The following is a 17,253-nucleotide window of genomic DNA, read 5'->3' as shown; positions in this document are numbered from 1 at the left end:
GTTTCAACATGTTCTATCTACACTTCTGTTAAAATGTAATGATCACTTATTCTTCTCTTCTTTGATACTTTACATTAGTTTTGGATGATACCACACATTTAGGTATCGATCCGATACCAAGTAGTTACTGGCTAGTTACAAGTAGTTAGTAGCTAAATGATCCAGCACACGTGCCTCAGAGAGCATCAAGCAGCAACTTGTCCTATATTCACATCCCACGTGATGTTGACCAGCAGCATCTTGTCCTATATTTACATCCCACTTGATGTTGACCAGCAGCATCTTGTCCTATATTCACATCCCACGTGATGTTGACCAGCAGCATCTTGTCCTATATTCACATCCTACGTGATGTTGACCAGCAGCATCTTGTCCTATATTCATATCCCACGTGATGTTGACCAGCAGCATCTTGTCCTATATTCACATCCCACTTGATGTTGACCAGCAGCATCTTGTCCTATATTCATATCCCACGTGATGTTGACCAGCAGCATCTTGTCCTATATCCACATCCCACATGATGTTGACCAGCAGCATCTTGTCCTATATTCACATCCCACGTGATGTTGACCAGCAGCATCTTGTCCTATATTCACATCCCACGTGATGTTGACCAGCAGCATCTTGTCCTATATTCACATCTTCTCTTCAGGGCCGCTGCACACGAGAGAACTGCAAGTACCTGCATCCACCTCCACACCTGAAAACCCAGCTGGAGATTAACGGCAGGAACAACCTGATCCAGCAGAAGGCAGCGGCGGCCATGTTGGCTCAACAGATGCAGTTCATGCTGCCAGGAGCCCAGCTGCAGCCCATTGTGAGTAGTCAGTGTTCACATCATCATCTGCTGCTTAGTACTAAGTCAGTGTTCACATCATCAACTGCTTCTTAGTACTAAGTCAGTGTTCACATCATCATCAACTGCTTAGTACTAAGTCAGTGTTCATATCATCAACTGCTTCTTAGTACTAAGTCAGTGTTCACATCATCATCAACTGCTGCTTAGTACTAAGTCAGTGTTCACATCATCGTCTGCTGCTTAGTACTAAGTCAGTGTTCACATCATCATCATCTGCTGCTTAGTACTAAGTCAGTGTTCACATCATCATCATCAACTGCTGCTTAGTACTAAGTCAGTGTTCACAACATCATCAACTGCTGCTTAGTACTAAGTCAGTGTTCACATCATCATCAACTGCTGCTTAGTACTAAGTCAGTGTTCACATCATCATCATCAACTGGTGCTTAGTACTAAGTCAGTGTTCACATCATCATCATCTGCTGCTTAGTACTAAGTCAGTGTTCACATCATCAACTGCTGCTTAGTACTAAGTCAGTGTTCCCATCATCATCAACTGCTGCTTAGTACTAAGTCAGTGTTCACATCATCAACTTCTGCTTAGTACTTAGTCAGTGTTCCCATCATCGTCAACTGCTGCTTAGTACTAAGTCAGTGTTCACATCATCTTCAACTGCTGCTTAGTACTAAGTCAGTGTTCACTTCATCATCATCAACTGGTGCTTAGTACTAAGTCAGTGTTCACTTCATCATCAACTGCTGCTTAGTTCTAAGTCACTGTTCACATCATCAACTGCTGCTTAGTACTAAGTCAGTGTTCACATCATCAACTGCTGCTTAGTACTAAGTCAGTGTTCACATCATCAACTGCTGCTTCGTATTAAGTCAGTGTTCACATTATCATCAACTGCTGCTTAGTACTAAGCCAGTGTTCACATCATCAACTGCTGCTTAGTATTAAGTCAGTGTTCACATCATCATTTGCTGCTTAGTACTAAGTCAGTGTTCACATCATCATCATCAACTGCTGCTTAGTACTAAGTCAGTGTTCACATCATCATCAACTGCTGCTTAGTACTAAGTCAGTGTTCACATCATCATCATCAACTGTTGCTTAGTACTAAGTCAGTGTTCACATCATCAACTGCTGCTTAGTACTAAGTGTTCACATCATCATCATCAACTGTTGCTTAGTACTAAGTCAGTGTTCACATTATCATCAACTGCTGCTTAGTACTAAGTCAATGTTCACATCATCATCATCAACTGCTGTTTAGTACTAAGTCAGTGTTCACATCATCATCATCAACTGTTGCTTAGTACTAAGTCATTGTTCACATCATCAACTGCTGCTTAGTACTAAGTCAGTGTTCACTTCATCATCAACTGCTGCTTAGTACTAAGTCAGTGTTCACGTCATCATCATCTACTGTTGCTTAGTACTAAGTCAGTGTTCACATCATCAACTGCTGCTTAGTACTAACTCTTTTTTTAAAGGACTAAATTGCAATAATAAACATACGTTTAATGTACAATAAGCTTTCTTGTTAAAATTAAGCCAATAATGAAATTGTTTTGTTGTCCCCTTTATTTTGAAAAGCATGGAAATACATTTTGGTACTGGTACATCATAATATGACCACTTTAACTAACCACATTCTCATCAAGTCTATATACAGTTTTTGCAGTATGTACTGTATATTATGTGATACTTATAATATAATTGAAGGTAGGGTATGTACTGTATATTATGTGATAATAATGGAAAAGCACGATATAAAATCTAATCCATTATTATTATTATTATTATTACTTATAATATAGTTGAAGGTAGGGTATGTACTGTATATTATGTGATACTTATAATATAGTTGAAGGTAGAGACATGTACTGTATATTATGTGATACTTATAATATAATTGAAGGTAGGGTATGTACTGTATATTATGTGATACTTATGATATAGTTGAAGGTAGGGTATGTACTGTATATTATGTGATACTTATAATATAGTTGAAGGTAGGGTATGTACTGTATATTATGTGATAATAATAGAAAAGCGTGATATAAAATCTAATCCATTATTATTATTATTATTATTATTATTACTTATAACATAGTTGAAGGTAGGGTATGTACTGTTTATTATGTGATACTTATAATATAGTTGAAGGTAGGGTATGTACTGTGTATTATGTGATACTTATAATATAGTTGAAGGTAGGGTATGTACTGTAAATAATGTGATATTTATAATATCGTTGAAGGTAGGGTGTGTACTGTATATTATGTGATACTTATAATATAGTCGAAGGTAGGGTATGTACTGTATATTATGTGATACTTATAGTATAGTTGAAGGTAGGGTATGTACTGTATATTATGTGATACTTATAATATAATTGAAGGTAGGGTATGCACTGTATATTATGTGATACTTATAATATAATTGAAGGTAGGGTATGTACTGTATATTATGTGATACTTATAATTGAAGGTAGGGTATGTACTGTATATTATGTGATACTTATAATATAGTTCAAGGTAGGGTATGTACTGTATATTATGTGATACATATACTTGAAGGTAAAGACATATATCTGCGTAGTGTACATCAGATTTTCTGATCCAGGCCACCTTGTCAACCCCCCAGACTACATTCCCACTCACACCCTCCCTGGCAACCAGTCCCAGTATGGCCTTCAGTCCGTACCTGAGCCACATGGGCCCCGGCATGGGCTTGATGCCCGAGATGTTGCCCTGCACTCCCCTGCTGGTCTCTGGAAGTCCCACCGGCCTGGCGTCTATGGGGAACGGCACGGTTGGACCCAAGCACGCACGCACAGACAAGCTGGAGGTATGCCAGGCTTTTTTGTCTTTCCTTGAAAGGTTAGTCGCTGATCGGCGTTCTCACTGGCTTGCCAGGTTTGTCGAGAGTTCCAGCGCGGGAACTGCACGCGGGGGGAGAGCGACTGTCGCTACGCTCACCCCATGGAGGCGGGCATGGTGGACTGCAACGAGAACTCGGTCATCGTCTGCATGGACTACATCAAGGGGCGGTGCAGCAGGGACAAGTGCAAGTACTTCCACCCTCCCACTCACCTGCAGGCCAGGATCAAGGCGGGCCAGCACCAAGCTGGACCAAACAGCGCTTCTGCAGCCTTGGTGAGTGCACTTGAACACAACACTGGTGGTCATCCACAGTTAAAACACCGCTTCTGCAGCATTGGTGAGTGCACTTGAACACAACACTGGTGGTCATCCACAGTTAAAACACCGCTTCTGCAGCCTTGGTGAGTGCACTTGAACACAACACTGGTGGTCATCCACAGTTACTACCTCTACATGTGCTCAAACAACAGTGCCTAAACCAGTTTTTTATTTTTTATTTATTTTTTTTAAGATTAGCACTTTTATTAATAAGGACGTTAAACGTTATTCAAGTCCGTCTGCCCGTCTGTGGCGTCCTCGCCATCAGTCCGCAAAACAAGAGTGTCAGACAGCTACGGTGGCTGATAAAGGTCACGACAAATGCAAACGCGACAAGACGCTAACATCAATTACAACAAAACTATCTGCTAGAGCAGAGTTTTTCAACCACTGTGCCGCGGCACACTAGTGTGCCGGGAGATACAGTCTGGTGTGCCGTAGGAGATTATCTAATTTCACCTATTTGGGTTGGAAATATTTTTTGCAAACCAGTAATTATAGTCTGCAAATGATGTGTTGTTGTTGAGTGTCGGTGCTGTCTAGAGCTCGGCAGAGTAACCGTGTAATACTCTTCCATATCAGTAGGTGGCAGCAGGTGCTAATTGCTTTGTAGATGTCGGGAACAGCGGGAGGCAGTGTGCAGGTAAAATTGTATCTAATGCTTAAACCAAAAATAAACAAAAGGTGAGTGCCCCTAAGAAAAGGCATTGAAGCTTAGGGAAGGCTATGCAGAACGAAACTAAAACTGAACTGGCTACAAAGTAAACAAAAACAGAATGCTGGACGACAGCAAAGACTTACGGTGGAGCAAAGTACATCCAAACATGACATGACAATCAACAATGTCCCCACAAAGAAGGATAAAAAAACAACTGAAATATTCTTGATTGCTAAAACAAAGTAGATGCGGGAAATATCGCTCAAAGGAAGACATGAAACTGCTACAGGAAAATACCAAAAAAAGAGAAAAAGCCACCAAAATAGGAGCGCAAGACAAGAATTAAAACACTACACACAGGAAAACAGCAAAAAAGTCCAAATAAGTCAGGGTGTGATGTGACAGGTGGTGACAGTACACCTACGTTGAGACAAGAGCTATAGTGATGCATGCTTGGTTATGCTTTAAAGTCACATCCAACAATTGCGACAACGACTTTTTACTGTCAACTGAGTTTCGTTTTTTAATGATTTCGGCTGGTGGTGTGCCTCTGGATTTTTTCAACGCAAAGAATGTGCCTTGGCTCAAAAAGGTTGAAAAACACTGCGCTAGAGAACCATTGCAGAAGCGACAACAAATACAAACGCCACAACACAATGACATAAAGCCGCAACCCAATTTTTTAAGCCATAAAGGACAGAATGTACACAGCGGAGCAATTTAAGGCGTTGGACCAACTTCCTAAACATAGTATATTAGTATTACTGAAAAAGAAAAACAAGCTATTTATGACTGGAAAAAGTGCTCACACTTCACTTACTTTTCCAACTTCATTTATTACATGCTTTTCAACTTTCTGTCTCAGGAAGTCGGCGAGTCGCCGAAACTTGTCTGCTGTCACTTCCGTTTTGTCTTTGTATTGTTGTGTTTTGCTTTTTGGTTGTGTAAATGGCTTTATGTTATTGTGTTGTAGCGTCTGATCCCTGGGGGAAATTAAGCACCACAGTTCGCTCACAATAAACAATAAACACTTAGGTGTTTTTTACATGTGAATAATATAAATACAGTCTATTATACAGCATTATTCACATGTGAATAACATGAATACAGTCTATTATACAGAATTATTCATATGTGAATAATATAAATACAGTCTATTATACAGCATTATTCACATGTGAATAATATAAATACAGTCTATTATACATCATTATTCACATGTGAATAATATAAATGCAGTCTATTATACAGCATTATTCACATGTGAATAATATAAATACAGTCTATAAAACAGCATTATTCACATGTCAATAACATAAATACAGTCAATTATACAGCATTTTTCACATGTGAATAATATAAATACAGTCTATTATACAGAATTATTCACATGTGAATAATATAAACAGTCTATTATACAGCATTATTCACATGTGAATAATATAAATACAGTCTATTATACAGCATTATTCACATGTGAATAATATAAATACAGTCTATTATACAGCATTATTCACATGTGAATAACATAAATACAGTCTATTATACAGCATTATTCACATGTGAATAATATAAATACAGTCTATTATACAGCATTATTCACATGTGAATAATACAAATACAGTCTATTATACATCATTATTCACATGTGAATAATATAAACACAGTCTATTATACAGCATTATTCACATGTGAATAATATAAATACAGTCTATTATACAGCATTATTCACATGTGAATAATATAAATACAGTCTATTATACAGCATTATTCACATGTGAATAACATAAATACAGTCTATTATACAGCATTATTCACATGTGAATAATATAAATACAGTCTATTATACAGCATTATTCACATGTAAATAATATAAATACAATCTATTATACAGCATTATTCACATGTGAATAATATAAATACAGTCTTATTATACAGCATTATTCACATGTGAGTAACATAAATACAGTCTATTATACAGCATTATTCACATGTGAATAATATAAATACAGTCTATTATACAGCATTATTCACATGTGAATAATATAAATACAGTCTATTATACAGCATTATTCACATGTGAATAATATACATACAGTCTATTATACAGCATTATTCACATGTGAATAACATAAATACAGTCTATTATACAGCATTATTCACATGTGAATAACATAAATAGAGTCTATTATACAGCATTATTCACATGTGAATAACATAAATACAGTCTATTATACAGCATTATTCACATGTGAATAATATAAATACAGTCTATTATACAGCATTATTCATATGTGAATAATATAAATACAGTCTTATTATACAGCATTATTCACATGTGAATAACATAAATACAGTCTATTATACAGTATTATTCACATGTGAATAATATAAATACAGTCTATTATACAGCATTATTCACATGTGAATAATATAAATACAGTCCATTATACAGCATTATTCACATGTGAATAATATAAATACAGTCTATTATACAACATTATTCACATGTGAATAATATAGATACAATCTATTATACATAGACTTATAACTAGTTGAATGACACCTCTGTCATGGTCTGAGGGCGTCTGTGTCGCTTCTACTGGCACTTAACGACATTAATGAGGGTGTCAGGAAACTTGCTACAAAAAAGACTACAAATAACTTGCTTTACGGCAGTGGTTCTCAAACTTTTTTTGTCATCCCCCACTTTGGACAAGGGGGAGTTTTCAAGCCCCACCTGCCCCCATCACCCCAACAGAGCGCTAATGCCAAGCTTTAACATTTTCAAATTTATTGAACATCAAGTTGTATACATTCGAACTCAATAACATAAAATAACATTAAGTTCAATAATAAATAAAATAACTGTGCAGCTGTGGTATAACTTGCATCAAGTTCAATAATAAATAAAATAACTTCCATCAAGTTCAATAATAAATAAAACAAAAGTGTTATAACTTGCATCAAGTTCAATAATAAATCAAAAAAAGTGTTATAACTTGCATCACGTTCAATAATAAATCAAAAAAAGTGTTATAACTTGCATCAAGTTCAATAATAAATTAAATAAAAGTGTTATAACTTGCATCAAGTTCAATAATAAATCAAAAAAAGTGTTATAACTTGCATCAAGTTCAATAATAAATCAAAAAAGTGTTATAACTTGCATCACGTTCAATAATAAATCAAAAAAAGTGTTATAACTTGCATCAAGTTCAATAATAAATCAAATAACTTGCATCAAGTTCAATAATAAATAAAACAAAAGTGTTGTAACTTGCATCAAGTTCAATAATAATAAAAAAAAAGTGTTATAACTTGCATCAAGTTCAATAAAAATCAAATAAAAGTGTTATAACTTGCATCAAGTTCAATAATAAATCAAATAACTTGCATCAAGTTCAATAATAAATCAAAAAAAGTGTTATAACTTGCATCAAGTTCAATAATGAATAAAACAAAAGTGTTATAACTTGCATCAAGTTCAATAATAAATAAAAAAAAGTGTTATAACTTGCATCAAGTTCAATAATAAATCAAAAAGAGTGTTATAACTTGCATCAAGTGTCATGACGCGGAGTCGAACCCACGTTTCCTCTGCAGTTGGAGCTGCAGGCACCTCTCTTAACCCCTCTGCTAGCAGCACACTCAGACAAGCCTCTGCTCGCGCTGAGCACAACACACCCACACAGCAACAAGCCTGCAAACAATTACTCATCAGCGCACCTGGACTTGACGAGGGGGAGCAGCATAAAGACCAGCGGACCTGAGGAACCTTTGCCAGAACGTCGCTAACCTTCCAGTAAGCATCACGTCTGGCATTCCTTTCCCAGTGATTTCCTCGTCCTTGTTTTGCTCTATCTCTCCGTGTTTCCCCTTGGTTCATGCCCTTTTGTATTTTCCACAGTGACTCCCATGTCCTCCGTGATCGTGCCTTGTTACTCGACACCCATCCGGATTCCTGACTGCTCTCCATGATCCACGACCTCCCTGCTCGGACCCAGACACGCTGCCCTGCTCTTGCCCACGACCACTTGCCTGTCCACGAACTGCCTCTTCGCCTTGCCCCCTTGGATAACGACGAAAGATACAATCAACATTTACAGACAACAACCCTTGGTAACATTTACATTATTAATTTTACACATAGTCAACACTCACTCACTTTGAGTAGCATACACACGCCACGTATTCAGCAAAAGGTTTCAAATAAACCTTGTAACCGCAGTCCTGCCCTGGTTGTCGCCTCCTTCCCTTTTCTGATACATAACAGTACGTTCTGGCCACAACATGTCGGAACCAGGCGACAACGGCAAGCCCCAGGCCCGGTCATCCAGAACTTCTGACCTGGCTATCCTTAGCTCCGTCGTGAGCGAGCATCAGGTTCGTTTTTCTGCCCTTGAGGACAATCTGGATAGAGCATTTTCCCGACTGTATACTAGGCTGGACAGCCTATGCCCTGGGGCCAGTCCCGGGCCGGTGGTACCCCCACATACGTCCCAAGTCCGCGGACCTGAACACTGCAATCTGGAACGGGAACCCAGGATTGCCAGTCCGAGACCCTTTGAGGGAGACTTTGAGCTATGTAGGGGTTTTCTGGTACAATGTGACCTCATTTTTTGTCATCAGCCCTCCCGCTATTCCACCGATGGTGCCAAGATTGCATTCATTTTTTCCTTGCTTTCCGGACCGGCACTCAAGTGGGCTACGGCCGCCGTCGACAGAACCGTGGGTCTCAACTCCGACTACTGTGCTTTCCGAACTGAATTTCGGGCCGTCTTCGATCACCCCAAGGATGGGGGGGACGCGGCCGGACGTCTGCACTCCATCTCGCAGGGCTCACGCTCCGTGGCAGCCTACACCCTGGAATTCCGGACCCTGGCGGCGGACAGCGGTTGGGGGGACCGGGCGCTCCAAAGCGCGTTCCGTCGCGGCCTCTCTGAGGAGATTAAGGACGGTCTGCTGAGAGACAGACCTACTTCCTGCAAAGACCTCATCGAATTGGCCCTCCAATTTGACCGAAGACTTTGTGAACGTGCAGCAGAGCGAGGCCAGAGAGCGGCTTCTAGAAGCCAACCTTTTCCTTCTTTAAAGGCGGAGGGAATCCTGGTGAGCCATACTTTATTCCCCCGTAAGGAAGAAAACCCAGACATTCTGCTACCCGCTACTCTGGCCTGGGACAAGAGGAGCGTACAAGTGGAGGCATTTGTGGACTCTGGAGCAGACGAGAGTCTTTTAGACTATGAGTTTGCCCAGCAGATGGGCATTCCATTGATCTCCCTGGACAAGACACTGCCTGCACAAGCCCTGGATGGACGGCCTTTGGGCCCCATCAAGTACCGCACGGAGCCCCTCTCCATGACCATTTCCGGTAACCACAGGGAGACCATCAGCCTTTGGGTGCTGGAAGCTCCAGTAGCCCCACTGGTTCTTGGAAGATCTTGGCTTCGTCTCCACAACCCCCATATCTCTTGGACTTCCGGAAGAGTCCTGGCTTGGAGCACACCATGCATGGCCAACTGTCTCAGGTCAGCGTCCCTTCCAGTCCACCACTCCTCTACCACGACTCCCCCGGCCGATTTATCCCTGGTCCCTGCTTGCTACCATGACTTAGCCGAGGTCTTCAGCAAGGTACGTGCACAGGGACTACCTCCTCATAGACCCTACGACTGTTCCATTGAGTTACTCCCTGACGCTACCCTGCCTTCTAGCCGCCTTTACAATCTGTCTCTTCCAGAGAAGGAGGCTATGAGGGAATACATTACGGAGGGCCTTGCTTCGGGCATCATTACCCCGTCCAAGTCTCCATTGGCCGCAGGATTCTTTTTCGTGGCCAAAAAGGACGGGTCCCTTCGGCCCTGCATTGATTATCGTCACCTAAACAACATCACCATCAAGAACAAGTACCCTCTTCCGCTACTCAACTCTTCTTTCGAGCCCTTGGCACCTGCTACCGTCTTCACCAAACTGGATCTCCGTAACGCCTATCACCTTGTACGGATCAGAGAGGGGGACGAGTGGAAAACTGCCTTCAACACCCATATGGGGCATTATGAGTACCGGGTAATGCCTTTTGGTCTTACCAACGCACCTGCAGTTTTTCAAACACTTGTCAACGACATCCTCCGGGACATGTTGGACCAATTCGTGGTAGTATACCTGGACGACATTCTGATTTTCTCCCGTAACCTCTCTGACCACCAGCAACATGTCCGGCGTGTCATGCAACGTCTCCTGGAGAATCGTCTATTTGTGAAGGCAGAGAAATGCAGCTTCCACTCCTCTTCAGTGGAGTTCCTGGGATTTGTGGTCGAAAAGGGGCACATAAGACCCGACCCGAAGAAGGTGAAGGCCGTGGTAGAGTGGCCTCAACCTACTAATAGGACGGAACTTCGAAGATTCCTCGGCTTCGCCGGCTTCTACCGGCGATTCATTCGGGACTTCAGTAGGGTTGCTGCACCACTCCACTCCCTCACGTCAACTAACGTGCCCTTTGTGTGGACACTTTTGGCTAGAAAGGCCTTTGAGGACTTAAAAGAGCGTTTCGTTTCAGCCCCCATTCTCGTCCACCCCGACTTAGACAGTGCTTTCCTGGTAGAGGTGGACGCCTCAGACTCTGGGATTGGGGCTGTTCTCTCACAACGGTCCAGAAGTGACAATTTGATTCACCCTGTGGCTTTTTTCTCTAGGCGCCTGACTCAGGCCGAGCTGAACTACGACGCTGGGAACAGGGAACTATTGGCGGTCCACGAGGCCCTGGCTGAATGGAGACATTGGCTGGAAGGAGCTAGACACCAGTTCCAGATCTTGACCGATCACAGCAACCTGCTCCACATCCGAGCTGCCAAAAGACTCAACAACCGTCAGGCAAGGTGGCAGCAGTTTTTCTCCCGCTTCAATTACGTGCTCTCTTTCAGGCCTGGGTCTAAGAACACTAAGGCTGACGCACTATCCCGGTTATTCGTGAAAGAGACCACCTGTCCGTCAGTGGCGGATCCCATCCTTCCTCCCACTCGCATCGTTGGAATGGTGACTTGGAAGGTGGAGGACCTAGTCAAATCTGCGCTGCGCGCCAATCCAGGACCGGGAGGTGGACCACCCAACAAGCTTTATGTCCATCGGGAGCTACGACCCAGGGTCCTGGATTGGGGACACTCAAGTCTGTTCTCTTGCCATCCAGGCTTTCAACGATCCCTATCACTGCTGCGAAGACGTTTTTGGTGGCCATCCATGGCCAAGGATACTTGTGAGTTCATCGCTGCTTGTACTACTTGTGCCCGTAATAAGACGTCACACAGGCCTCCTGCTGGTCTCCTTCGCCCTCTCTCCATTCCTGCCCGTCCTTGGTCACACATCGCCCTGGATTTCGTCACGGGATTCCCAGCCTCCAGAGGTAACACCACCATTCTAACTATTGTTGACCGTTTCTCCAAGGCAGCCCACTTCATTCCTCTGCGCAAGTTACCTTCTGCCTCAGAGACGTCTGATCTTCTCACACTACACGTCGTCAAGCAACATGGTATCCCGGTGGACATAGTCTCTGACCGAGGGCCTCAGTTTACGTCACAAATATGGAGAGCCTTCTGCAAGGGAATCGGGGCCTCGGTCAGCCTCACATCCGGATACCATCCCCAGAGCAACGGGCAGGCTGAGAGGGCAAACCAAAGCTTGGAGACCATGCTACGCTGTGTTGCCAGTCGTCAACCCACGTCCTGGAGCAAGTTTTTGCCTTGGGTGGAGTTTTCCTACAACTCCTTGAAGAGCTCCGCTACCGGTATGTCCCCATTTGAGTGCTCGTTGGGTTATCAACCCCCCTTGTTTCCCCAACAGGAACTAGAAATCGCTGTGCCCTCGACTAGGGCTCATATTAGGCGGTGTCAGAGGGTGTGGAGAGCCGCTCGTGCGGCCTTAGAGAGGGCCTCCGAGAGGATGTGCCGCAACGCCAACCGTCATCGCATTCCAGCCCCGTCCTATCGGCCAGGACAACAAGTTATGCTACTCACAAAGGACCTCAGCCTCCAGGTACCATCTAGAAAATTGGCACCACGTTACGTTGGTCCTTTTGCCATCTTGTCCATCATAAACCCTGTATCTGTCAAATTGGCTCTTCCACCCTCGGTCAAGCGGCACCCAGTGGTCCATGTGTCCCAGATTAAACCGGTAGCGGAGAGCGCTCTGTCTCCTCCTGCCCCTGCCCCCCCACCCTCGAGGTTCTTGGCGAACGGAGATCAGGTTTGGACGGTCAAGGAAATCCTCAGGGTCCGTCGACAAGGTAGGGGGCTCGTTTATCTGGTCGACTGGGAGGGATATGGGCCAGAGGACAGATCTTGGGTTCCTGCCTCCTATCTTGCCGATCCCTCTCTTCTGGAGGATTTCTACCGTGCCAATCCTGATGCTCCCCGGCGCTCGTCGGGGGCCTCGCATAAGGGGTGGGGTACTGTCATGACGCGGAGTCGAACCCACGTTTCCTCTGCAGTTGGAGCTGCAGGCACCTCTCTTAACCCCTCTGCTAGCAGCACACTCAGACAAGCCTCTGCTCGCGCTGAGCACAACACACCCACACAGCAACAAGCCTGCAAACAATTACTCATCAGCGCACCTGGACTTGACGAGGGGGAGCAGCATAAAGACCAGCGGACCTGAGGAACCTTTGCCAGAACGTCGCTAACCTTCCAGTAAGCATCACGTCTGGCATTCCTTTCCCAGTGATTTCCTCGTCCTTGTTTTGCTCTATCTCTCCGTGTTTCCCCTTGGTTCATGCCCTTTTGTATTTTCCACAGTGACTCCCATGTCCTCCGTGATCGTGCCTTGTTACTCGACACCCATCCGGATTCCTGACTGCTCTCCATGATCCACGACCTCCCTGCTCGGACCCAGACACGCTGCCCTGCTCTTGCCCACGACCACTTGCCTGTCCACGAACTGCCTCTTCGCCTTGCCCCCTTGGATAACGACGAAAGATACAATCAACATTTACAGACAACAACCCTTGGTAACATTTACATTATTAATTTTACACATAGTCAACACTCACTCACTTTGAGTAGCATACACACGCCACGTATTCAGCAAAAGGTTTCAAATAAACCTTGTAACCGCAGTCCTGCCCTGGTTGTCGCCTCCTTCCCTTTTCTGATACATAACATCAAGTTCAATAATAAATAAAACAAAAGTGTTATAACTTGCATCAAGTTCAATAATAAATCAAAAAAAGTGTTATAACTTGCATCAAGTTCAATAATAAATCAAATAACTTCAATAATAAATACAATAAAAGTGCCACTTTGCAATCTTTGCAAAAAAAAAAGGAGGAGCTATGCATTTGACAAGACAGGGCAAGTGACAGCACTTTCCCCCAGGAGAGCCACCTTGCTTCACTGTGAAACAGCACGGCTGTATGATCAGCTCCCATTTCCTCACACAGTGCAGAGAACAGTCGCACTTTCAGTGGTCGTGTTTTGATCAAATTTACCGCGCTCACAACATGTTAAAACCTCATTGAGTTCAGGGCTGAGCTGCCTTGATGCGAGTGCTTCCCGGTGAATGACACAGTGTGTGCCCGTCACATTTTTGTTTCTCTGCAGGTGCTGGCTCTGGCTCGACGACCTTTGAGGTGCGAGTCACAAATGTATATATTTGTGTAATTGTGATCCACACATTAGCCTGCTACCCATCCGTGCGAAAGTTTGTTCCGCTTAGCCCCGCCCCCATTAGTTACTGTTGCTATGTCTGTCAAACTTTCGCTCGTACCGAGAAATATAAAGCCTACAGTAAAAATAAGTACCGGTAATTTCCATTTATTTATATAGCGGATTTCACAGACAGAATCACAAAGTGATTTACAGTGTGTATAGAAAATGAAAGCATAGTAAAAAAAATAATCTAAGAATATAATAATTAAAAAAAATTTTTAAAGTGAAATTTCCTCCCGTTCCTCGCGCCCCACCTGTCATGTCTCTATTCCCCACCAGTGGGGCGCGCCCCACACTTTGAGAAACGCTGCTTTACGGCATACGTCACTCTCTCTTTCCCCATTCGTTAAAAAGTTTTTAGTTGTGTAAATGGCTTTATGTTATTGTGTTGTAGCGTCCGTATATATTTTATTGAATTTTACAGTTAAAATCACATTTGACAGTCATACTTTGCTCACGCAGACCCTTCATAAAGGCACACATCCACTCATACACAGTTTGGAGTTTAATAAGGAATTTGGCCCGTGAGGGTGCTTCCAAATTAATTTTAAATAACTATTAATCTGATTGCTGCACATTTGCTGCCACTTTGTGGACAATCTGAATAAATTAGGTCAATGACCATGAAATAGTAGCATTTACCTTATATGACCCCATCCAAACAACCCTCCCTAGTCATTGCGCAAAAAAAAAAAATGCAACCAACACAAAAAGTCAACCACATTTCGTCACACATATCACAACCTGCTCGCTGAAGATTGTGGATATTATTAAAAAAAACAACCTCCATGCACCATCAAAAATGCAAAATGACAGCCATTTAAAAGCATTACAATGCACCATGGGAAAAATGCAAAACACTATATTCATTCATATTTGGCGCATTTTAGTTGCTTGATATGTCTGATTGATTACAAAACTTTAAGGAGGTCGTCACAGAATTAAACAGTAAGGAGTCAAACTTTCACATACTCTTAATATGGAATTATATTACTAATTATTAGGGGTGTAAAAAAGTAGATTTTCGAATGAATCGCGTTCTTTTTTGTAACGATTTTAAATTGATTAAAAAAAAAAAAATCTAAAATCTTCTCTTTTTTTTTTATCTGTCCTGTCCAGCCACTCAGGCAAATCATATGATGATCTATATCTGCTGTACACATTTACTTTAGAAAACAAGTAATATAATAATATAGTACTAGAAATAATATATATATATATATATATATATATATATATATATATATATATACTGTATATGTATATATATATATATATATATATATATATATATATATATATATATATATATATATATATATATATATATATATATATATATATATATATATATATGTATGTATATGTTTTTTGTTTCAATCTGTCCTGTCCAGCCACTCAGACAAATCATATAGTTAAAGTCAAAGTTAAAGTACCAATGATAGTCACACACACACTAAGTGTGGTGAAATTATTCTCTGCATTTGACCCATCTCCTTGTTCACCCCCTGAGAGGTGAGGGGAGCAGTGAGCAGCAGCGGTGGCCGCACCCGGGAATCATTTTTGGTGATTTAAACCCCAATTCTAACCCTTGATGCTGACTGCTAAGCAGGGAGGTAATGGCTCCCATTTTTATAGTCTTTGGTATGACTCGGCCGGGGTTTGAACTCACAACCTACCCATCTCAGGGCGGACACTCTATCACTAGGCCACTGAGTTTTTTTGAGGTGCGCCTTTTAAATAGGGAACCGCTTTGGGCTAATGTACTGTAACAATATATATAGCTTATACATATACTGTACATGTGTACATATTATATTGATATCATAGATGTATTATAAATAGGGATTTGAGAAGTGGTTAAAATGAGTGTTGATTAGTTCCAACTGCAGTAACATTCCCCTTCTCTCTTTAATTGCAATTATTTGCCGGCTAGGAAAGAAGCTAACAAGCTAAATAGTTGATAATTGTGCTGGTTGACACTAAAGAAGATCTATAGAAGCAATGGTGTAGGCGACTATTTTTATACAAATGACATTTTACAAAAAAAACGTGTGATGAATTGTGCAAAAATCTTAAGGTAACGTGAAAAAGCTGAAATAATGATACTAATAACGAATAATAACAAAGCTTTGTCTTTATATATGTATTTTAGGCTATTTACAACATTAAGAATATATAGTAATTTAGATATATCACAGCACACAACACAACATATGTATTCATATATTGATATGATTATTAAAAAAAATATACAAAAACACACAAATAAACCCATGTGGACATTTTTTCATACGCCCCTCCTATTTTGCTCTTGCTGGCTGACCTCTGGGATGTGAGCTCATATTGTGCACGGCAGTGACCTCTAGTGGCCACAAACACAAACATCTACAGCAGAGATTTGTGCACGGCAGTGACCTCTAGTGGCCACAAACACAAACATCTACAGTACGTATTCGGTCTGAAACATGTCACTACTGTATTTCATCAATGATGACGCCACATAAAAAGCATTTTTCTGTGACAAACACACGGGAAAGTGTGATTATTATTATTATAATAATCCTCCAATCAAAACATATGTACAGTAGTACCTCAACTTGGGAGCTCAATTTGACAGAGCTCATAACTCAAAACACTGGTATCTTAAATCAGCCACGCCAATTGAAAATAATTGAAATCAATTTAATCTGTGATTGGTCCCCCTAAAACACCACAATTATATCTTGTAACACACCTTTTAACAAGAAACATTTTTTTAGATAAGAAATTGTGTTACTACAATAGCATGTATCAGGGTTGTATGGTATACTAATATAGGTATTAGTATAGTACCGCGATACTTAGGAATCATATTCGGTACTATACCGCCTCCAAAAAGTACTGGT

General features: G+C 41.6%; 1 protein-coding gene across 7 annotated transcripts in view; it reads left to right on the top strand.

Annotated features, from left to right (window-relative positions):
- The window catches only part of mbnl3 (muscleblind-like splicing regulator 3), a 104,442-nt gene that overhangs the window by 67,658 nt on the left and 19,531 nt on the right, over positions 1-17,253 (top strand). For all 7 annotated transcript variants that reach the window (XM_061930215.2, XM_061930216.2, XM_061930210.2 and 4 more), the window contains 3 exons: positions 656-820; positions 3,456-3,659; positions 3,728-3,967. In XM_061930215.2, the coding sequence (XP_061786199.1) occupies positions 656-820; positions 3,456-3,659; positions 3,728-3,967 (609 nt within the window). The remainder of the gene's footprint in view (positions 1-655; positions 821-3,455; positions 3,660-3,727; positions 3,968-17,253) is intronic.

The sequence above is a fragment of the Nerophis lumbriciformis genome, linkage group LG36 (genome assembly GCF_033978685.3).
Source record: "Nerophis lumbriciformis linkage group LG36, RoL_Nlum_v2.1, whole genome shotgun sequence".
Classification (NCBI taxonomy): Eukaryota; Metazoa; Chordata; class Actinopteri; order Syngnathiformes; family Syngnathidae; genus Nerophis; species Nerophis lumbriciformis.
This window is presented reverse-complemented; position numbering and strand designations above follow the sequence as displayed.